At 39.3% G+C, this 23,501-nt stretch overlaps 1 protein-coding gene across 7 annotated transcripts in view; it reads left to right on the top strand.

The window, feature by feature from the left end:
* The window catches only part of TRPM3 (transient receptor potential cation channel subfamily M member 3), a 259,670-nt gene that overhangs the window by 130,228 nt on the left and 105,941 nt on the right, over window positions 1-23,501 (top strand). For all 7 annotated transcript variants that reach the window (XR_012506377.1, XR_012506376.1, XR_012506375.1 and 4 more), the window contains 3 exons: window positions 12,119-12,219; window positions 13,615-13,749; window positions 19,958-20,008. Coding sequence is in view for 2 of the 7 variants with exons in the window: in XM_074361686.1 (XP_074217787.1) it covers window positions 12,119-12,219; window positions 13,615-13,749; window positions 19,958-20,008 (287 nt within the window). In the remaining 5 variants the exon portion in view is untranslated. The remainder of the gene's footprint in view (window positions 1-12,118; window positions 12,220-13,614; window positions 13,750-19,957; window positions 20,009-23,501) is intronic.

The raw sequence follows: 23,501 nt of genomic DNA, 5'->3' as shown, positions 1-23,501 counted from the left end.
TTTTCATCAGTTATTCTGTTTAGCCTCAGTCCCTTGAGGGAGATATTGTTGATCTTGTTTTGTATGAAGAAACTCTGTCATGGAGAGGATAAGTAATTTTTCCAAACCCCCAAGTAATAATAGGGATAAACCACCTAATCGCTGGAGCACCTACTGTGTACAAGACATTATCTTAAGTGCTGCAAAGTCTCCAAAGTCTGGAATATGCTACAGTACACACCCCAACATGAAGTGTAAACAAAATGCTAAAAAAGCACAAAAGAAAGAGACTGCTGTGTTAAAGGGAAATTTTATTGTAGGGGCAGCACTTGAAAAGTACCTCTGCAGTTCAAAATGCTAAGCCTATTATATCAAATGAACAGCCTAGAGAAATACAAAATAAATAGTGTGCCAATTATTTTTTCAGAGGAATTTAAAATTAAGAAGATACTTTTTTAAAATCTTAAATTTGATACAACATTGTAAAATGACTATAACTCAATAAAAAAAAGTTTAAAAAAATTCGTAAGACTGAAAATCAGAGCCTCCAAATAAACAGGATATAAGACTGTCCAAACAGGGTTCATTTTGCCCATACAGGTGTACATCATTTTATCCAATCAATAACTTCCTTAAAATGTATTTCTTTCTTGGTTGATCTTTAGTAAATAAGAAAGGTAATAATAACTAAAATTTCTTGGCTTAGCTTGTGCCAGGCACAGTTTCTGTTAATGTACTGTATTCTCATAATAAGCTCTAAGATGCCATTATCCCCATTTCATAAGTGAGGAAACTGAGGCACAGAAACCTGTCTAAAGTGAGATGGCCAGGAGGTTCAGAGATGAGAATCAAACCCAAGCAATCTGATTCAGAGCTGAATTTTTTGTCTTTTTGATTCATAGACATTCAGAAAATGTTACTGAACTCATCATACCTACAACAAAAAGAGAAGTGGGCAAACAGGCTTTTGCCTCCTCTATCACAATTATTGTTGTTGTTGTTGTTGTTATTGTTATTGTTATTTTGATCAGTCAAGCTGTTTGGGTTACACATACTTATAAATTCCTAATTAAGGAAAGAATGAGATATACTTTTGCAAAAGAGAATCCTTTTATAAAAATAAGTACTACCTAAGTCACTGTTTTATATTCATTTTTGTAGCATGACTGTTTCAAATGGAGAGCTCCTATTTATGCCTATCAGAAAGGATTGGCAGTAGAGATAGGACGATTAAAATGAATGGGGCTGGTAGAGTGGAGTGGATGGAGCCTCATTCAGAACCAGTCTTTGCTGTTCCAAAGGAAATGAAGAACACTGAATTCATTTTTAGTCACTTCAGAAACTCGCATGGGCTTAGTCTATATTCAAAAGAGAGACTCACTAGCAGAACCCAAATGAGGACTGAGGAGAATATATATATATGTATGTTTGGTTTGTATTTATATTTATTATATATATGTTTTTTCCTTTGAGGGTGGAAACTTTGGTCTTGTTTCCCCAGTGCCTACAACATAGTCTGGCAGAGAATTAGAATTCGGTAAAAATCTGTTGAGTAAATGAAAACATCTGGGGATCCAGCTTTCTTCTCTAAAGGCTGACCCTAGAGGCAATGAAATGGAGACATCAAGAATTTCAACAAGGAGAGTGAGGGTTGAGGGTAGGTGAAATGAGTGAAGGTGGTGAAAAGGGGCAGACTCCCAGTTATAAGATAAATAAGTTCTGGGGAGGTAATGTACAGCATAGTGACTGTAGTTAACAGTACTGTGTTTTATATCTGAAAGTTGCTAAGAGAGTAGATCTTAAAAGTTTTCATCACAAGAAAAAAAAATTTGTTAACTATCTGAAGTGATAGATGTTAACTAAATTTATTGTGGTAATCATTTTGCAATATACACATATACCAAATTATTATATTGTACACCTAAAACTACTACAATGTTATATGTTAATTATATCTCAGTAAAACTGGGGGAAACTGTTTTTAATAAATAAATAAAGCTCTAGGCCCAAATGGCTTGACTGACATGCTACTACTACTACTACTACTACTACTAATAATAATAATAATAATAGCAGAAATGTGAATTTTAGGTAACATTTTACCATCCATTTTTGCCCTAATCATAGGACATTAGAGAATATTCTGGCTTCCTTCATTAATGTAATATGGATTGTTTTGTGATAGAGGAAGCCAAAGCCTGTTTGCCCACTTTGCTTTTTGTTGTAGGTATCATGAGTTCAGTAACATTTTCTAAATGTCTATGAATCAAAAAAACAAAAAAATTCAACTCTTGAAATCAGATTGCCTGGTTTGAGTCTCATCTCTGAACCTCCTGGCCATCTCACCTTGGACAGGTTTCTGTACCTCAGTTTCCTCATCTGTGAAATGGAGATAATGGCATCTCGGAGCCTATTGTGAGAATTCAATACATTAACAGAAACAGTGTCTGGCATAAGCTAATAAGCATGAAAGAAATTTTAGTTATTATTATCTTTCTTATTTACTAAAGATAAACCACGAAAGAAAACCCCTATCTTCCCACAAAGGGCTCTTTTATTCAGTGACCTGATTTTTCTCTTATAAGCCAGATCTAAATTTCTTCAGCTAAAATTAATCCAACTTTTCCTCATTCCTTTTAACTTCCTCCTGGGAGTCCACATAAAGTTATTTTTATCAAGAGAAGATAGTTATCATTCAGGGCAAGAAAATAGAGCAAAGAATAAATTATCCACAGACCTCATATACTTCTTATGTTTTGTTTCAAGCCTTTAATTTGTTTATTCTCAATGTAGCAGCCATATTGCTAAGAGAGGCTCACCAGGGTAGACAGTGTCTCTGCTCTGGGAGACAACTGAAGGTGTATCCTAGCAACCAAGTCACATGGCAGGGCCTTTCTGCTACTTTCCTTCTGCCTTTGTGGTTTTCCTGTAGGTAGAGAATCTGAAGTATGTAAATGAATAGATGAATGGGCTTTCATTGACTGAGATCCTATTATTGCATTTAGTTGCAATACTTAACAATAAAGTAAATTGATGGAAATGAATAGAATTCCTGGGGAAAATATTTAATCCATACAAGATTCTTTAGATAAGACTTGGAAAAGTCCAAAGACTCCAGCAAGAAGAAATGTTCCTTGGCTAATATAGGGATGGGTGGCACCATCCTGTATATCACAGAATCATGGCGCTACTAAGACATAGCAAGGTCTGTACCTCCTGCCCTCTTTCCCTACATGGTCCATCAAGCAGGACCATACTTAACTATCTAGGTCAGATGACTCACCTAACTTTTTTACTTGGAAGCTCCCCTGAAGAGAGTCCAGGGCTCCATTTACAACCCACTGAAGTGTTTAGTGACTCTCAGGGTATTAAAAAAAAAAAACAAAACAAAACTTCCCCCAACACTAATACTCAATTCCCTAAATAAATACTCCCTGCAACGTGTACCCATTGGTGCCATGACATGTTCAGGATGTCTTACCTCAACTGGGCCCTAATTCTGCTCTGAAACTGCCTCAGTCTTTAAATCTCAGCCTCTGATACATTGTCCACGTTCCTCCATTCTCTTCAAGTCCCCATTCCCACTCACTCCCAGCAGGTGGTATCCCCTCTTATAATATTTAGAGTCATCCAAGCTCCCTTCTTTTCCACTTTGAATATCAGTTTCTTCACTCAGCCTCATTGCTTTTCCTTTTCTCTCTGAAGACCTCTCCTTTTTGCTAAAACCAACTACCACTTGGCCTCCTATCTCCAGGATCTCAACCATCATACACTTGCTCTTTCCTTTTATATTTTCAAGGCCTCCATCTCCACTTGCCTTCTGCTATAAAAACATTCAGGGTACCTGTCACCTAAGAAGACCTGGCTTCTCTCCACCAAGACCCACAATGAAGCATCTTACTTTCTTGTCCTAATCATCAAACTCTGAAAAGTAGCCTGCCTTTCTGCCAACACTTCTCCTTCTCACCCTCCACTCACTCTAAATTCTTGACCCACTCACTCTGCAGTTTTTTGCATTCCATATTCTATTCCAGCCAGTTTATTCACGCAGCTTCCAGTACTCTTGAAGACCTCAAATAGTCTTCTAACCCTAATGATCAACTTCCTGAGCCTGCAGCAACTTTTGATGATGTTGACGTTATCCTTTTTATTGCAACTCTTTTTCACTTTGAGGGAGGGCCTCAGTTTAAAGCCTGGTTGTATAAGTTATTCTGCCTCTCTGAGCCTCTGTTTTCTGTTCTGCAAAGTGGGGATAAATTTATTCACTATAAAGGTTTTTTTGTGAGCGTTAAGTAAGATAATTTAAATGCCTAGTGTGTAACTGGCTCTCAATGTATGATGATAATTATATTTATTTTCATTTTTCTTGGTGTCACAGATACTGAATATTCTGCCTTTCTGACCGCTCCTTTACCTCCTTCATTAAACCCTCTTACTTCTTTACTCTGCCTTCCGTCAAACTTAAAGCACCTCTACATGAATAGCCTGCAGATTTACCTCCAACCTTAGCTTCACTCCCTGCCCCTTTTCTAATTGCCTACTGGATAACTCCCTTGGTAAGTCAAACTCAATCAAATTAATTGCCTTAATAAATATATATATATATGACCCCAGAAAGCTCATTTCTACCATTTATCTTCATATAGCAGCCATCCTTTCAGTTATCCAGACTCAGAGCCTTCATCCTAGTTCTTTCTCCCTTTTGTTCAAGCAAATTCTTTCTATTTCTGGGCATTTTTATCACCACAGTATCTTCCATGTCTATCCTTTCTTTTCCTTCCTTGCTCAGCATCATTAGGCCTTCAGGATTTTTGACCTGAATTACTGCAAGTTTCTTAAGGGATCTTTCTGCTGCTTATTGAGCATATTCCTATCCATCCTCTATACTTAAATTAGAGGAATACTACTAATGCAAAGATCTGTTCAAAACACTCTTCTACCCACAAAGTCCTTCAGGATTTCCAGTATAGACATGACATCATAAATTTATCATTCTCTTCTTTTCCTAGAAAGCTTCAAAAATCAATAATGAAAAAGGAAGAACACAGTAAGCAAATTCCATTTTTAGTAAAACTAGGAAGAATTCCAAAATACTTGTATATGCAAGAGTTCTGTGGGAGGAAAGGGTGACAGCTGAGGAGAGAAACCAGCAGTGGCAGTCTTCAGAGAGCACCAACAAAAATGCAGTTCCTAGATGTGCGGAACACCCAAAGGTACAAAGTTCTTTCCTTTGTCTGGAACAGCATTTGCAAGAATGAGAATGAGTTGGATGGTGGTAGGAGACCCTCTGGATCCTGACTTAGTACATATAAATAGAGGAGGTGAGCTACATATAGAATTATGCAGATAAGCCATATTTGCAGGAGAGAGTTTTCCTTTGTGGTAGCTGAGAAGAAAGCCTTTTCAGTTGTGAATAGTAACCAGTCTGCAGTGCGCTACCCTGGGCCCATTATAACCCAGCTCACTAAATGATAAATAATTTTTTTAAAGGAATTAGCATATAGATATATTCTAAGAAAAAAAAAACAAAGGAGCAAAATATACTTACAGAAGACTAATACTCTATAAAAATGTTTCCAGGGAACAGATGAACATTATGAATAAATATTTTACCATGAACTTTAAAAAAATTAACTCTCAATGAAGCACTTATCTTATGAAGAAATACTTCATAGTTGAAATACCAAAAATCAGGTAAGAGTAGGTGAGGCAGCAAGAGAAGATAAAATGTGAGTAGCACTCAGGAGTGAAGTAGAGGGGAGAAAATAGAACTATCACAAAATTGCAGAAGAAATGGGAAATGGTACAAGATAAACACTGAAAAATCCAGTGCAGGACACAAAAGAGTAGAAATAAGGAAAATGAACAAAAATGAAATGAAATGAAACAAAGAGTTAATTGGGATTAAAGAAAATTATATTTATAGAAGAAAAGAGAGAAATCTAACATAAGCATAATTGGTGACACCAGAGAAGGAAACCAAAATAATGGATTAGAACAAATATTTTTAAAATATAATTGCATAGTCTAAAAATATAATTTAAGAATTTTTTATTAAAAAAATTTTAAAACTTTGATCTGGATAGTGAAAGGGCCACTTTATGCTAGGAAAATTTGATTCAGAATTCTCAGGACCTCCCCAATTAAAATCCTAGTAAAGTTACTGAACTTCAACAAAAAGAAAGATACTTTGGGCCACTAGGGAAAATGACAAAATCTTTTATGAGGTGAAAATCAAGCTGGCCTCAGACCTTCTTATATATAGTAACATTCAATTCCAGGAGTCAGTAGAGGAACAGATTTTACATTGAGCCAGTGTCATTCAACTATAATGACTACTAAAAAACAACACAGTTTTAAACAGTCCAGAACTCTGGCAATATTGTTCCCTTCAGTTCCTCTTGGAAAAGCTACTAAAGAATTCAAGCTACCAACCAAGAGATTCTTGGTAAAATCACTTATTGTGACCACAAACTTAGTGACTTAAAACAACAAAAATGTATTCTAATTCTAAAGGCCGAAACTCTAAAATTAAGGTATCAGGAGGGTTATATTCCTTCTGGAGGCTTCAGGGGAGAATCCTATCCTTGCCTTTTTCAGCTTCCAGAGGCTGTCTACATTCCCTGACTTGTGGCTCTTGCCTTGCATCAGTCCATCCTGTTGCTTTCATCTTCACATGCCTTACTGCTACTTTGATCCCCCTGTGTTCCTCTCACAAGGACTCTTGAGATTACATTGCATTAGGCCTACCAGATAATCCAAAATAATCTCCCCATCTCGAAATCTTAATTTAATCACAGCTGCTAAGTTCTTCTGCCATATAAACAACAAATTCACTTGTTGCCAGGATCAGGACATTGACATCTTTGACAGGTAGGGGCACCACCTCCATTTGTTCAAATCTCCATCATCCTTCCCCACTCTCATCAAATTCTAATTCCTCCTTAAAATTGCTCTAACTTAACTGACAGGAAGTGCTCTGGACTTAATTTGTATAGCTTTTACAGCACTTACCACTTTTGTTTTTTGATATAGTGATTTGTGTGTTTTTCATATCTTTCCTTTTATCCCATCCTACCGCCATTCTTATTAGACTCAATTTCCTTGAGGGAAGAGATAGAAAACATACTTCCATTCCCATACTCTGCTGAAGGTTCACACGTGAATTTCATTAAAGTCTTTCAATTACCAAATCCAGTGCACACTTTTGGCTTCATTCACTCATTCATTCATTCATTCAACAAATAGTTATTAAACACCTATTATGTGTCAAGCACTGTTCTGGACTCTAAGAATACGACAGTGAATAAAGCAGACTAACAGTGAATAAAGCATACTAAGTTTACATTCTGGTGAAGGAAATAAATACTAAAGTAATAGATGCATAAGCTGGTGCCCAGTAATGAGAAGCGTTATAAAGAAGGAAGACCAGTCTTTTTCTCTTGCCCTCTTTGCAGCCTTTGGCCTATTGACCATCCCCTCTTTCTTGAGAATCTCTCTTCCCATAGTTTGAGGCACCATAATCTCCAGTTCTCTTCCTATCTCTCTGACTGGTTGTGTGTGTGTGTGTGTGTGTGTGTGTGTGTGTGTGTGCGCGTGCGTGCGCGCGTGCGCACTTTCTTTTTAAAGATGTGCTTTACTTTCATACTTTTTAAGGATTGGTGCTGTTCTGTTACCCATCCTCTGCTCTTTTCCTCTTGTCACCTTCATGTTAATGTTTCCCAAATCTCTATATCCAGGCCTGATCCCTCCCCTGACCCAGACCTCAATATCCAATGGCACAGGCATTATAAGCTCAACATATTCAAGAATGAAATTTTTCTGCCCACAAAATCTCATTTTTATCTTGCATTGCCAATTTCAGTTGGGCTCCCAAGCTAGAGACTGGGGCATCACCTTTGACTTCTCTTTCTCTCTTGCTCCCCAATTTAAAGCTATCACCCAAGGCTATCAGTTTTGCTGTCTAAATATACCTCAACCAAGCTGCTTCTTCAGGTCCTCATTATCCCTTTCCTAGAATATTGCAAAACTTTTCTAACTACTTCTGTTCCCTCCAGTACAATGCTCTTCCAATCCACTCTTCGCACTGCTGCCAAAGTGATTTTTCTAATACATAAATCTGACTGCATTGTTTCTGAGACAGAGTCCTCCAGTGGTTTCTTCATGACTTGAGGATAAAACAAAACTTCACATCACTTACAAGTCCTTCTATTCTAGCTTTATCTCTCCCTTCTTCTAACTGACACTATACCCCAAGCAGTGAATCTTCAGTGTCTTCCCATGAATTTACCAAAGTCACTGAGCTGTTTAACTATTCTAATTGTTGCATACTATCCCTTTGCTACTAGTAGAGTACTGACACTCAGAAAATGTTCTCTTTGCCAGAACTTCTTTTTTCATCTTATTAGCCTAGTGAATTAATCACTTAAAACCATATGTGATCCTTATATATGCACTTAAGTCTTCCCTGATCTCCTGCAGAAAGAGGAAATAATAAAGCCATATTTTAATGTCTTATATACCTACTTGTATTCATTTCCACATCAGGGACTTTGCACTTGATGTTTTCTCTTACTGGAATGCTTTCTTTCCAATTCTTTGCATGATGACTTTAGTCATTTAGGTCTCAGTTCAAATTTTACTCTCAGGGAGGTCTCCTGTCCACTCATTCTAACAGAGCAGTTCCACCAGCATTCTGATCATTATCAGTACCCTCCTTAGACCAGTGTTTTTAAAGGCCTTCTTCATGGCCACTGGGATCTGGCTCCAAGTAGGGGAGTGCCATATGGGTGGGGGCCCTGAGCCCAAACCAGGACCTGCATGGGCTCCAGACCCATTTCAGTACTTCAGGGCATTTTTGAACCCTCAATTTCCCACATGGGGTCAAACAGATCCCCCAGAGCAACTCCCAGACTTGTGCTGTGAGGTTATCTAACAGCTCCATGTCCAGCCCTGGTTTCAGGAGAGCAGCCCGGCCAGCAGATCACTCCATACTTTTGTCTTGGGATCATGTGAAATGGATTGCCATTGATTTGAGGTGATTAGAATTTTTAATGTAGACACAGGCGCCATATATCCAGGGAATGGCACTGCTCCTTCATAGCACTTACGCATTCTGAAAGTACACTGTTGATTAGTTTGTTTATTCATTTATTTTCTGAGTGTCAGTCCTCTACCAGTGGAATTAAGTAATAATCTATGTGAAAAGAGTGACCTTAATGATCTTATTTACCATTGGATATTCAATGTTAAAACAGTTCCTGGCACAGAAAGTATTCAATAAATATCTGTTGAGGAGATAAATGAGTGATTGCATGAAATACTGTATTTAATTACAGACCTCTCTCCTCCTCCAGAATGTAGGCTCTCAAGCAAAGGATTTTGACTTACTCACCTTCTCATACTGGTGTAGTGCCTGCCATATGAGAAGTCTTGATGTCAGTATCTTTGAATGCATAAATGAATGAATAAACAGATGAATGAGTGAATGAATGACTATATATTATCTAGATTCGAGGTTCTTCACCTCATCTTCGTGATTCTAATATTTAGATAAGGTTAAGGACCTCCAGTTCTTACAAGTTCTCTGGAAATTTTTAAAAACTGCAGTGCCAGGACCAGATAAATCAGAATCTTTAGGGTTGAGTCCCAAGCATGAGTATATTTCAAGCTCTCCAAGCACAACCACAGGTTAGAATAGAGTGACCAGCCAAACAGGTTTGTACAGGAGCAAGGAGTCTCCCAAATTGCAGAAATATCAGTGCTAACACTGTGACTGCACCGAGCAAAGTGGGGTGGTTGGTTACCCTCATTGAGAACCACTGATCCAAACTGTCACCTGGGACCATACTTGAGTGATGTATTTTCAGTTTTTGAAAAGTCAAAACTGATTGGTTTCATGCTTTCATTTGACACTTGGCTAATTACATTCAGGCAGCTCATGTTGACCTCAGTAACTGCTTCCTGCTGTGTGTTCTTGTTCAGATTTGTGCAGCTACTATTGACTTGGGTGACATACAAATTTGTGGCATACAAATGGCAAAGGCAATGATTAAACCATTACAACAGGTCAGCAGTGACCAACAGAACAGCTAAGGAAGCATGGGAAAGCATAAAGTGTAACCCTAAATGTAACTCCAATGAGCCTTCACTTTGTTTTCTCCTTAAAAGTGATGACAGTGCATTTGACACGTTCCTATTTATCACTTATTTACGCCAGTTACGCTGGTATGAGCTTGCAGTCCCTGTTGTCATCTGAAGAGATACGGAATCTTTTCTTAATGGAAAAATCCCAGTGTAAACTGAATTAATGTTCATCATTCCAAACCCTAATTAATTTCCTACAAGTATGTGATTTAAACTGAACCCATCAATGTCTGCACACCAAAATCAGAGATGCCCTTTGACCTATAAAGGGAACACAGCACCACAGCTCTTTAGGGCCTTGTCATTCAAAGGATGGTCCTAGATCATCAGCGTTGGCATCACCTGGGTACTTGTTAGAAATACAGAAACTCAGCCCCACCCCAGACCTACTGAATCAGAATCTCTGAAGATGGGGCCCAAGAATCTGTTTTAAAAGCTCTCCAGGTTATTCTTATGCATGCTCAAATTTGAAAAAGGCTCATCTAGAGGACACTTTACTTGTCTAATTCTTCATGTCATTATCTCCAAGCCCAGAGGGAAGAGTCAGCAGGGGAAAGAAGCCTGTAGCACAGTGGGTCCCAAACTCGGCTGCACATTGAAAACACTTGGAGACCTTCAAAAATGTCAGTGCCTGGCTGGCCACCCCAGGCACTGTTATTTAATTGATTTGGGGTGCAGCCTGGGCATAGGGATATTTTAAAAGCTTCCTAGGTGATTCTGATGTGCAGCAGACTTTGGGAATCACTGATACGGCAGCCCTATCCCCAGAGCCTTGCTTTGGGCCTCCACTGCTGCAGAACCTAGCAGAATGGGCAGCATCAGCATTTTCTCTCCCTTCTTCCTTCACAAACATCAGAATCAGCAGTGACATTTGTAAAATGGTAAGAGAGGTCCAGTGTCACAGCAGCGAAATGACAGACTCCGATCCTCTGACTGTAGCCCAGTGCTCTCTCCACCTACCATTCTCAACTTCACATCCAGCTGCTGAGTGGGTTGCATTTATGGACAGGATGCATTGATCTAGACCAGCTCTGTCCCAGTAGACCATCTCTGTGATGAGGGAACTGTTCTGTATCTGCACTCTGCAGTTCAAAGGCCGCCAGCCTTGTGTGGCTATTGAGCACTTGAAATGTAGCTAGTATTTGTGAGGAATTAAAGTTTTAATTTTAAGTACTTTAGATTTAAATAGCCACGTATGGACAGTGCAGATCTAGCAACAAAGTCTAGAGAATAATGGGAAACTGAAGAACTGTTCAGTGGTCTCTACTCACAAATCAAAGTAAACCTAAGCCATCTGTTTGCCTTTCTTGTAAAAGATGTTCTTAACTCTTCTTCAGTAGAGTGGTAAAGCTGGCTCACTAGTTGTCAAAGGGCACCATCACCACGCAATATACAATTCAAATGATGCCTTGAAACCAGAGATTGGCCAGCAGAAACCAAATGTGTTGTAGAGCAGTGCTTCTCAAACTTCACTGTGCACAGGAAATCACCTGGCATCTTGTTGAAATACAGATTCTGATTTAATAGGTCTGGAGTGGGGCCCAAGGTTCTGCATTTCTAACAAGTGCCCGAGTGATGCCCTGCTGCTGCTGCTGCTGCTGCCGCCGCCGCCGCCGCCCCATGGACCACGCTTTGACTAGCAAGGCTAGTGAGCAGCAGTTCTCAACAGGCTAATTTTGTCTCCCTTCCCCTGCCTCCAAGAGACAGCTGACGATGTCTGGAGACATTTTTGATTGTCATAACTTGGTGGGGGATGTACTGTTGGCATCTACTGGGTTGAGCCCAGAGATGCTGCTAAATATTCTACAGTGTATAGAACAGACCCCGTGATAATTATCTTGCCACAAACAGCAATAGTGCCGAGTAGGAGAACCCCTGCTGTGTACCCCAGTCTGCTCTTCAGGAAGAGAGGGTGGATGGGAGAGTGATGGAGTGGATCTTCTTGATATGATAACTGATCATTGTTTTCTCTCTCTTGCTTATTTACACACAGGAGCCAATGCCTCAGCCCCAGACCAACTGAGCTTAGCTTTAGCCTGGAACAGAGTCGACATCGCTCGCAGCCAGATCTTTATTTATGGGCAACAGTGGCCGGTAGAGTATATGTTGTCACCCAAAAAGCTCACTTGCCTGGGCAAGGGTTTTTGTTTAAGGAATCTCTGATTGCAGCTCTGGAAACTGCTGCTTTTGCTTTAGAGTAGAAGTGTTCCTTTGTAGCTGTTCTCCATCTCAGTTCCTTTCTTGTATTTAGGAAAACACTGTCACCTGGTGGAAGATATGACAAAGCACAACTCCAAATGTTCCAAACATTTCCATCTCTCTGAGTGGCCTTTGATAGCAATTTTTATCTACAGCTGTTGCCATTTCTTTTATATGCCTGGAAATACATACGACAAAATTATATGTATTAGAATGAAGGAAGGAGTGGAATTAGCAGTTTGTTTCTGGTTGTATTGGAGGTTGCTGCTTCTAAGTGGTGGCACTGTGTGTGGCTGGGTCGCACCTCAGGATGCAGAATTAGCAGGCTTCCACGTGCTGGTGCCATCTGGTTCTGGAGGCTGAGCACAGGTCCTCCCTATTCCCAAGAACAACACAGAGGCAACCAAAGCTTTATATAACTGTTCTTGGTTTGTTTCCCTCAATTGACTCTACCAAAATAAAAACTTGGAAAATTGGCCATTGGTTGGTGTATGCATGTATCCCCAGGAGACAGCCAGCAGCCTGGAATTTGATTTCTGTGCCTGGAATCACTAAAGGACAACACCTTCATATACAGGTCTTTTTTAACCCTTCCTCCCCCCAGAGAGCATCTGCCTAGGATTGAGCCCCTGGCTTCACTTGTGCCAATGGATTGCTAGTGTGGAAAGATTTATCAAGGAGGCTGGACACTGGGAAATTTTGTGAAAGAAATTAAATAAAATCCTAGTAAGCAGACCAAATGACCTAAATAGTTACTGGGTCTCCATGTGGAAATGGGTGCGATGGAGGCAAGGTTATCACTTAACTGGAGGGGAAAAAAAAAAAAAAGAACAGCCTGCTTTCTGGTCTGTTTACTCAGGTCCCTCTTCTCAAGTCAGCCAGGGGTCTGATTCCAGAGCCTAGAGGAGATGAAAATGAAGACAGCGAAGTACCTACTTTGGCACTTAGTGGTTTTGTAGAAGTTTGATCAGAGAGTTGGGAGAGGGAAAGCCTTGTAAACCCTTGCACCTTGTCAGAATCCAGAACAACAACAAAAAGATTCACAGAGGAAATAACTTTTGGACCTAGAAATCCTTGTGTTCTGTTTGCAAAGACAGGCCCCACTCAAAACAGAGAAGAGATTGTGACTGTCCCAAAAGTGGAGTTGGGAAACTCTTGCTAGCAAGTTCTTGGACGTGCTGAAGGTTTACCAGATGTCAAAGGCATCGATTTTTAAACTATTCCAATGAACGCCAGAGAACTGTACACCCTAGACCCTGGGGCAGACTAACTCAGTGACTTGATTTGCAGGTGGGGTCTTTGGAGCAAGCCATGTTGGATGCCCTAGTTCTGGACAGAGTGGATTTTGTGAAATTACTCATAGAGAATGGAGTAAGCATGCACCGTTTTCTCACCATCTCCAGGCTAGAGGAACTGTACAATACGGTAGGACCAAGCTAAGGCACTTTTTATTTTCTCCACGTTTTTTGTTTTACCTTCTCCTCCCCCCCACTTGTCTGTGAGTCCCTGCCCTCCCCTCCAAATGCATGGATCATTTTTCACAAATGCTCCCTTAGACCTATGTAGACCACAAACTCCGAGTCACCAAGATTCTACTTGTTTTAACTGCTCAGTTGTCAGCATATAAAAGGCAGAAAGTTACGTGATCACCGAAGGGTAATGTTCTCTGATTCTTACACAAAACCACAAGGCTCTGGAAATGAGAACACACTTTATTCTGTAAGCCCAGAGGATATTTGAGGCAATCAGCAGAGGAAGACCGATTTATCTCCAAGCATCAAAGGAGGCCAATTAACTATCCTGCACCATCTTACTATCCTCAGAGCTATGAAGTTCATTCATTTTCCACTATAATAGAATAACATGTAAAATACCTCTTGTTTAAGTCACCAGAAAGGTTTTGTTTGTTTTGTTTTGTAAAGATTTGTTAATTCATTCATTAGGGATACCAAGAAGTAATAAAAAGAAAAACTACTATTTATGAAGTTTTTGAGAGTAGTCAGCAAGTTAAGTACATTAGCTCTGAGCTGATACTCGCTAAAAGCCAATGGAATTTAAAGAGTAGATACTCCCCCCCCCCCATTTTACAGATGAGGAAACTGAGGCCAAGAAATGAATTGGCTTATTCAAGATCACAAAATTTCTAAGGGAGAAGCCAGTACTGAACCAAACCTTCTTTCTCAGACATTTTTCTTCCTCTTACATGTTCAATGCTTCTTTGTCCCACTGGCCACAGCACTAATGAGATGGAGCTTATTGACCTGTCCCCAGCCATTGGTAGGTATTCGCTGGTGCCACCTGGCTCTGTAACATTCCCACTGCTGCAAACAGGAAGCACATTAGCAGAGTGGCCCCACATTTCTGTTTTCTCTGAAGATTTTTCTTGGTATTTTTCTGCATATTAAGACTTTCAGTAAAAATAATGGGCTAGGATGGCAGAGCAGAAGACCCAGCCTCTGCCCCCCAACAAAGATCAACAATTAGACAGCTATCCACAGACAGAGACAGCTGTAGGAGAGTTTAGGAGTCCAGTTAAGAAACCAGCTACACAATGGAATGAAAAATCTGAGAGTAACCACAGTGAAAGGAGGGGAAGAAAAGTTTCATTGTGCCTGTATCACCTGGTCCCCTGAGGCCAGTACCGCTCAGTGCCCAGGGAAGCTTGCCAACTAGAAAGAGTTCCCCTCACTGGGAAAGGGAGAGCTTGTGAGCCTTTCAGGGCACTGCACAAAGGACATGCTTTAGTTTCACCCCACCCAGAGACCCGCAAAGCTGAGACACACTGTGAGAGCCAGTCTGATGGCTGAGCGACCACAGTTCCTGGTGACCTGCTCTGCAGAGGATCCTGGCAGCTTTCACCACTGAAGAAACCAACAGCCAGCACAGCCTCCACAGGCCCCTGCACATTTCACTGATTTTTGCCCTAGAAATATTTGTGTTCATAGACACCAGCCACCTGAGTCCCTCACTGCTCCCTCTCCCCTCACCACTGCTGGAGCCTGAGATCCACACCAGCAGCCGGACTGGGACTCTGTGGCTATATGATTGCAAGAGGCTAGCCTTACCCCCATGGCTAACCCCCAACTGCTGTGCACACTCTGAAAGCTAGCACCTCCAGCTGTGCACCTGCACCCTGCCGGTCTGACGCCCATCACCACTGCCATGGAAGTGTAGGACTCTAAAACTGTAAGACCCTGCAGCCACAGGAGTGCATGCCAACAGCCAAGGCCCCCACAGCTGCATGTGGGCCTGGATTCAGCCCTGTCTTCTGTCACTGGCCTGTACCACTGGACTTGATTTCAAATAGACTCTCAGCTGTGCACCTGCAGCCCATTGGCCTGACTCATGCCACTGGCCTACACTGGTCTGCATGCACCTGTGATGACACCCTGCAAACACAGAAATGCCCACTGACAGCCAGGGCCCCCCGCAGCTGCCAGTGCACCTGCAGTTGGCCCCAGCCCTTGCTGCTAGCCTGGGCCTTCAACACTGTGTATGTGCTGGGCAGCTGGCCCCTGCCACTACACAGGCAGCTGCAGCTGGTCCCCACAGCCAAATATGTGGGTACCACTGACTCTAGCCACCACTGCTAGCTGTCTTGGCCCCTGGCTGCTGGACCTGAAGACCCCAGCAGCCCTTGCAGCCCTGCAGAAAAACAAAAACAAACTAAGCCCAAAGTTAGCAAAAGGAAGGAGATAACAAAGGGCAGAAATAAATGAAATAGAGACTAGAAAAACAATTTAAAAGATCAATGAAACAAAGAGTTGGTATTTTGAAAGGTAAACAAAATTGACAAACCTTTAGCTAGAATTACCAAGAAAAAAAGAGAGGACTTAAATAAAATTATAAATGAAAGAGGACACAGTACAGTGGATACCACGTAAATACAAAGGATCATAAGAGACTACTGTGGGCAATTATATGCCATCAAATTGGACAACATAGAAGAAATTGATAAATTCCTAGAAACATACAACCTACTAAGTCTGAATCATGAAGAAATAGAAAATTTGAACAGACCAGTAATGAGTAAGGAAACTGAATCAGGAATCAAAAAACTCCGAATAAAGAAAAGCCCAGGACCAGATGGCTTCACAAGTGAATTCTACCAAACATGTAAAGAATTAACTCCAATTCTTTTCCAATTCTTCAAAGAAATTGAAGAGGAGGGAACACTCCCAACTTATTTTAGGAGGCCAGCATTACCATAATAACAAAGCCAGGTAAGGATACTGCAAGAAAAGAAAACTGCAGGTCAATGTCCCTGATAAATATGGATGCAAAAATTTTCAACAAAATACTAGCAAACCAAATTGAAGCACATTAAAAAGATCATATACTATGATCAAGTAGGATTCCTCCCTAGGTGCAAGGATGGTTCAACATATGCAAATTAATAAATGTGATACATCACATTAATAGAATGAAAGAAAAATCATATGACATTTCAATTGATACAGAAAATATATTTGAGAAACTTCAACCTCCTTTCATGGTAAAAACTCTCAACAAATTGGATAAAGAAATAACACACCTCAACATAGTAAAGGCCATATATGACAAACCCATAGCTAACATCATACTCAGTGATGGAAGGTTGAAAGCTTTCCCTCTGGGATCAAGAACAAGACCGTGGTGCCCAGTTTCACCACTCATATTCAACATTGCACTGGAAGTTCTAGCCAGAGAAATCGGTCCAAAAAAAGGTAAAAAAAAGAAAAATTTTCATCCAGATTCAAAAGGAAGAAGTAAAATTGTCTCTGTTTCCTGATAGTATCATCTTGTATACAGAAAATCCTAAAGGCTCCACCTAAAATCTGTTAGAACTAATAAATTCAGTAAAATTTCAGTATACAAAATCAATAAACAAAAATCAGTTGCATTTCTATACACTAACAATGAACTATCCGAAAAAGAAATAAATAGTTCTATTTACAATAGCACCAAAAACAATAAAATACTTGGTAATAAATTTAACCAAAGAAATAAAAGATGTGTATATCAAAAAACTGTAAGACACTGATAAAAGAAATTGAAGAAGGCATAAATAAATGGAAAGATACCTAATGTTCATGAATTGGAAATGTTAATAATGTTAAAATGCCCATACTACCTGAAGCCATCTATAGGTTCAGTGTAATCCCCTTCAAAATTCTAATGACATTTTTAACAGAAATAGAAAAAGCAGTCCTAATATTTTCATGGAACCACAAAAGACCCTGAATAGCCAGAGCAACCTTGAGAAAGAACAAAGGTGGAAGCATCACATTTCTTGATTCCAAACTATATCACAAAACTATAGTAATCAAAACTGTATGATTCTGGCATTAAAACAGACTCACAGACCAATGAAACAGAATCAAGAGCCCAATAATAAACGCATGCATAGACAGCTAACTAATATTAGGCAAGGGACCCAAATATAGAAAATAATACGGAGATTCTGCAAAAAAAATGATGGCTGAGGAGTGGAGTAAATGGGGAGATGTTGGCCAAAGGGTACAAACTTTCAGTTACAAGAAAAGTAAGTTTCAGGGATCCAATATAAAGCATGGTGACTATGGTCAACAGTACTGTATTGTATACTTGAAAGTTACTATGAGATGAGAGCTTTAATGCTCTCACCATAACAACAACAAAACGGTAATTATGTGAGGTGAAGAATGTGTTAACTAACCTTGTTGTGGCAGACATTTCATAAAATATGCAAGTATCAAACCATCACATTGTACACTGTAAACTTACACAATGTTATATGTCAATTTTATCCCAGTAAACCTGGAGAAAAAAGAATAATGGTGTTTTCAGTAAAATAAATAAAGCACAGAACTGAATGACATTCATATTAATTAGCGAATCAAGGGAGTAGAGTGACTTATTCCAATGGTTGGAAAGAAATAAACAGAAAAGTTACAGATCAGGAAAGACCAATAGATTTCATTACTCCAGTCAACTCTAATCAACTTCCCCGGAGTACTCTGTTGAAAAGGATTATGAGACAGTGAATGGCCTCAGTAATAAGAATAGCCAACATTTATTGAGTGCTAAGCACTGTCTTAATAGTTTTATAAACATTTCATCATCTTATCCTCACAACAACCCTACCAGATAAGTGGTATTATCTGTCCTCATTTTAGAGCTAATAAGACTGAGTCACAGTTAAGCGGCTTACCCCTGGTCAAAGCTGGTGAGCAGCAGAGCCAGTTTTGGAGCCAGATATTCTGACTCGAGAGTCTGTGTGTTTAATCCCTGCATAATTCTGTATCCTTTGGCAGAAAAAGAGTTCTGATGAGCATGTCCACATGAAGGGGCCAGTAGCTGAGGTGGTACACAAGGATTGTCTTAATATTTGAATGTATTCCAACTGTGCTTAAGTATTTGCCATCACTGTCCAAGATCTTCCAATAGAACCACCAGATTTAGCAAATAAAAATACATAATGCCCAGTTAGATTTGAATTTCAGATAAACAACAATAATTTTTAGTATATCTCAGATACTATATGGGACATATTTATATTCAAAATTACTCATTGTTATTGGTAAAAATGTACAAATTTCCAAATTTATAAAATAAGTCATGGGGATATAATGTATAGCATGGTGACTAGTTAAGAATATTGTATTGCATATTCAAAAGTTGCTAAAAGATTAGGTCTTAAAGTCCTTATCACAAGAAAAAAAATTGAAAACTGTGACTGATATTAAATATAATTATTGTAATGATCATTTTGCCATATGTACAAATGTTGAATCACTACATTGTACATCTAAAACTAATATATGTCAATTATACCTCAATTTAAAAAAAAGATGAGGAAACATAAAAGCAAAAGAAGCTGTAAATCAAATCACTGATATATGGTTACATTTATAATTTTTAATTTGTTATGTAAAGAATATGTAAATACAAAAAAGAAATACAAAATTGGCCAGAAATATGACAAGAAAAAAAGTTCAACATTAGAATTAATAAGTAAATGAAAGTTAAAACAAAAAACAAATTATTTATTGTCTACCTGGAATTCAAATTTAACTAGGCATCCTGTTATCTAGTATTCCTATTCCTGAAAGACAGGTGATGGCAAACTACTTCACTTTATTTTTACGTGAAGCAGACAAATGTCTTTCGCACAATGGCCGAGTTGAACAGTTATGATGGAAGACTCTACAGCCCGCAGAGGATAAGATATTAACTATCTGGCAGTTTACAGAAAAGGTCTGCCCACCCCTGCTTTAACTAGTTTCTCATTCATTATGGGTAATAAACAAGTTGTGGTTGGCAACATGCCAAAGTTTACTTCTCTCGTGCAGTAAATTGGCTCCTTTGTCTCCTGCTACTGTACAAGTAGCCTCTTAAATGATGCTTTGGCCCAGCTGTCTACAGAGTTGATGGCCTCCTTTGCAAAGTCGGAACCAAGAACTTCAAATGCTTTTTCTTTAGGAACCACAATCCAAAAACCTGCCAGGGTGTTTGTTTAGAAGAAGACAGGTACAACTGAGCAACTACAACAAGGTTCATCTTAATGAACTGCCCCTTCGCCAGCCAGAACCCTTCTTTCCAGACCCTTCTTGCCTTGCCAGTGAGAGCTCCTGACTAGCAAAACCATTTGATTCTTCTTTATTGTTTTCAGAGACATGGGCCCTCAAACACATTGTACCACTTGGTCAGGGATGTCAAAAAGGTAAGAACCCTCTCGACCGCAGGTCGGAGGCCGTGTCTTGACTGCTTCCTGTGATTAGAAAGCGCCTGTTTTGCACGAGCTGCCAGAGTATTCCTGTCCCTGCCAGACCCTGCTCATTTCAGGATGCTGTGGGTGTGTGGTTGTGTGGGTGTGGGTGTGTGTCTTTTAACTCTGACATCTCTGCTTATGATGCAGCTGCGGTTTTTATCTCCAGTCTCTGTGGTTTTAGATGCTTTCATTGGACATAATGCTTTCGGATAGTGGAACTCTAGGCTTTTCCCCCATGCCATGTGGATTTATGCCATTACCTGTGTTTTTTTTTATATACTCCCCGCTGTTTGGGGAGCTAGTTTCCATGCTGACCATGAAAAATATCTATATTCACTAGCTCCTGACAACAGTGTATCACTGCCATTTCTAGCATGACACAAAGCATAGTAAGCATAGCTCAGAAAGTCTCAGAGAAAAGAGACTACAACACACACACACACACATATAGTCCGTTCTGCTGCCCCCATATTTTTTCCAGTGTATTTTTCCACATTCATCATCTAATTTGAGGGGGTTGGAAAGACAGTTGGTTTGGATCAAGTAGGTTTATTCCCAATTTTAAAATGAGGAAGCTGAAATACAAGGAGGTGAGAACCGTACTGAGTAGTTAGGAGCTAGGATTAGAACTCAGATCCTTTAATAATAATATAGTAATAATAATAAATAATGGCACCTAGGATTTATTGAAGATTATGTGTAACACTAATCTAAGCTTTCTATGCCTCTTAGCTCATTTCATCTTCACAAAAATTCTGTGAAGTAGTTATTTTTTTATTATTATATAGTAGTATTCCCACTTATAGATGAGAAGAATGAGGCACAGGGAGGTTACATTTAATCTTAACCAAGTACTTGTTCTTTTTCCCTATTCAGTCTTTTAGAGGTAGCTTCAGTTCTGAACCTTCGACAAGGTTCCCTGAAAGTGATGTTTTTAACTCCAAAGGATAAAATAGATGGTAGCACATCCCCCACCCCATACATATGTGTTTGCACGCACACACACACACACACAGGTATACCTACCTACCAGTTTGTAGCAATTCTTTGCCAGAGTCCATAGGACATACTTAGAGAAAGCTACAAAGGAAGGTAAAAAATTCTTTCATCTCATAGGAAGTCATTGGCTAGAACTACCCTTCAGGTGTCCTGTACCCACTTTCTAACTTTTCCTTCAAAAGACCAAACAAAGGCCCTAGGGCTGCTTATAATGTACCTATTAACCAGCTGGGCCTTTGCTGCTAAGGAGTAAAGGGCACAAAAAACCTCCTTTAATTGGCCCTCGGGAACTTTCTTCTCATTTCCGCACAATCTTACAGAAAAAATTACCCATCTTCATGTGACTGGAACCTGTAGTTCTTTCAAAGCAAGGAAACCAGATGCTTTATAATCTGTACATCCAACGCAGCAACCTGGTTTTTTTTTTTTTTTTTTTTACCAAAATCACATCTTTCCATGCCCTGCCTCATTTCAAGCCATAAGCATAGCTGCCTTCAACAAACCCATTTCTCTTTTCCTCAAATCTTCCTATTTTATTTAATTTATCTTGGCTTAAAATTGCCTAGAAACTCAACAAGGGGGAAGTACCTCAGAAGATTAGGTGTATACCTCCAGCATGTATTCTTTGCCAGGATACTTGCTGCTTGTCTTTCAGCAAATGTCTTGAGTTTTTCTAAAATAGTAAGTAAAATAGTACCCCCCTCACCTTAATCTTGTCTGTGTCACTGAAGGAATCTGTGCCTTTGTCCCTCAGTCCCAGCCATTGGCCAATCCAAGCCTTCAAATAAAGTCATTCATCCACCTCCATCACCCAGTTTCTCAAGGTCTTGCCTGATTTTCAAAGGAATTTTTGCCGTTAAATTTTACTGAATACAAATGAACAAAATTCCTCCTAATAGGTTTTCTTCCCTGTAGGACTCTGCTTTGCAGTGTCATTTTCCTTTTTCTGAAATCCCATTAGCTGCCTCCTACATTTGCTTACATTTAGTAGAAGGCCTGTAGAGATTTTTAAGGTAGGTTTTTTTTTTCTTAGCTAAAGATGTACATCAAAAATAATAGAGACTAACAAGAAAGGACAGGATGGTAAGGATTGGGGAGGAAGGACTATCAGTCAGGAGCAGTTTTAGTTTTCTTTCAAGTGTGATCCAAATACCAGAGCAAGAATATAGTTATATAAGGATTTGTTTGCTTACTAATTCAGTAACAGGAGAATATGAAAACAAATCACTCAGGGTAGTACTGGACTGGCTTAGAAACAGTTTACCTCTTTTCTTGGGAAAAGAGAGCGCCAGTATGGTGGAGAGAAGTGAAAACCTATGTTTAGTTCCTTCCCTTGGGAATAAATAGGGGCAGAAAATGCAGACTCCGTTTATTTCTAAGATAAAGGTGAGTGTCTGACTATTGGAGAGCAGGAAGGAATAACAGTGGTAGCCACAGGAGTTGGAAGTGTCTACGTTTTATGGATGAAAGGAGCTGAAAATGGGGGGGAGGTTTGTTTGTAGTTTTTAAAGAAGTGAATAAGAGAGAAATTAATATTGGTGCACATCTTCCTCAGATGATTCCAGATGACTTCCAGCAATTCATGCCATTAAGATATGAAAAATCTACAAAAACTAGTTTCAAAATGCTAAGAAAATCTTGGGCAGCTTAGACAGTTTTCAGAATTAAGGAACATAATAATTAGCGTGTACTTTGTGTTTTCTGATCGATAGGAGTTTATGTACATATTGATTGATTTAATTTATGACCAAAAAATTAATCCGTAAGTGATAAGCCCTGGTACAAAATGAATGCTGTTCAAAAGTTAGAAACACAATTCTGGACCTAAACATAGTGTTTGATAATATGTCTATAAAATTAAATGTAAATAATTCTTATGAGCCCAGAGAACGCATTTAGAAATTGTCAGACCATCGTAAGTTAACCAGCTTGACGTCTCCAAGTCCCGCTATCCTTTGAAACATACAAAACTGAACATGAAGTTCTGTGGGCTTCAAAGGATAGTTTCAAATCTAGTTTCAAAATTACAAATTATTTATATCAAGGGAGCAATCTAGGAGCAATGAGGTAGAGTTGCTAACTATTCAGCATCAATCAGAAATTTAAAGTGGTATCAGCCAACCCAGTTTCCTGAACCATTTTCATGCATAAATCCATTGGATGTACCAATGCTCTCATATTAAACCAGAGTGGCCTAAGTCTGTCTGCTTTTCCATGAAATATAACTTGCCATTTTAGTAGCTAACTGTCTGCTCAATTTGTGCCTCTGTATGTTTTAAAGTAGTAGTTTTTCTTCCTTAAATTAAATGTGCTAATACTTCAGACTGCCTGCATTATCCCTTCCCACCAAAGGGGGGCGATATCTGAGTTTTATGTAGGAGTAGTGGTGAAATTATCATTTAAAATTCACTTACATGGGAATCAAGACCTAGAACTTGGCAGAATT

Source organism: Camelus bactrianus, chromosome 4, assembly GCF_048773025.1.
Source record: "Camelus bactrianus isolate YW-2024 breed Bactrian camel chromosome 4, ASM4877302v1, whole genome shotgun sequence".
Classification (NCBI taxonomy): Eukaryota; Metazoa; Chordata; class Mammalia; order Artiodactyla; family Camelidae; genus Camelus; species Camelus bactrianus.
The sequence above is the reverse complement of the archived record's forward strand: the minus strand, read 5'-3'. Positions and strand labels throughout refer to the sequence as shown.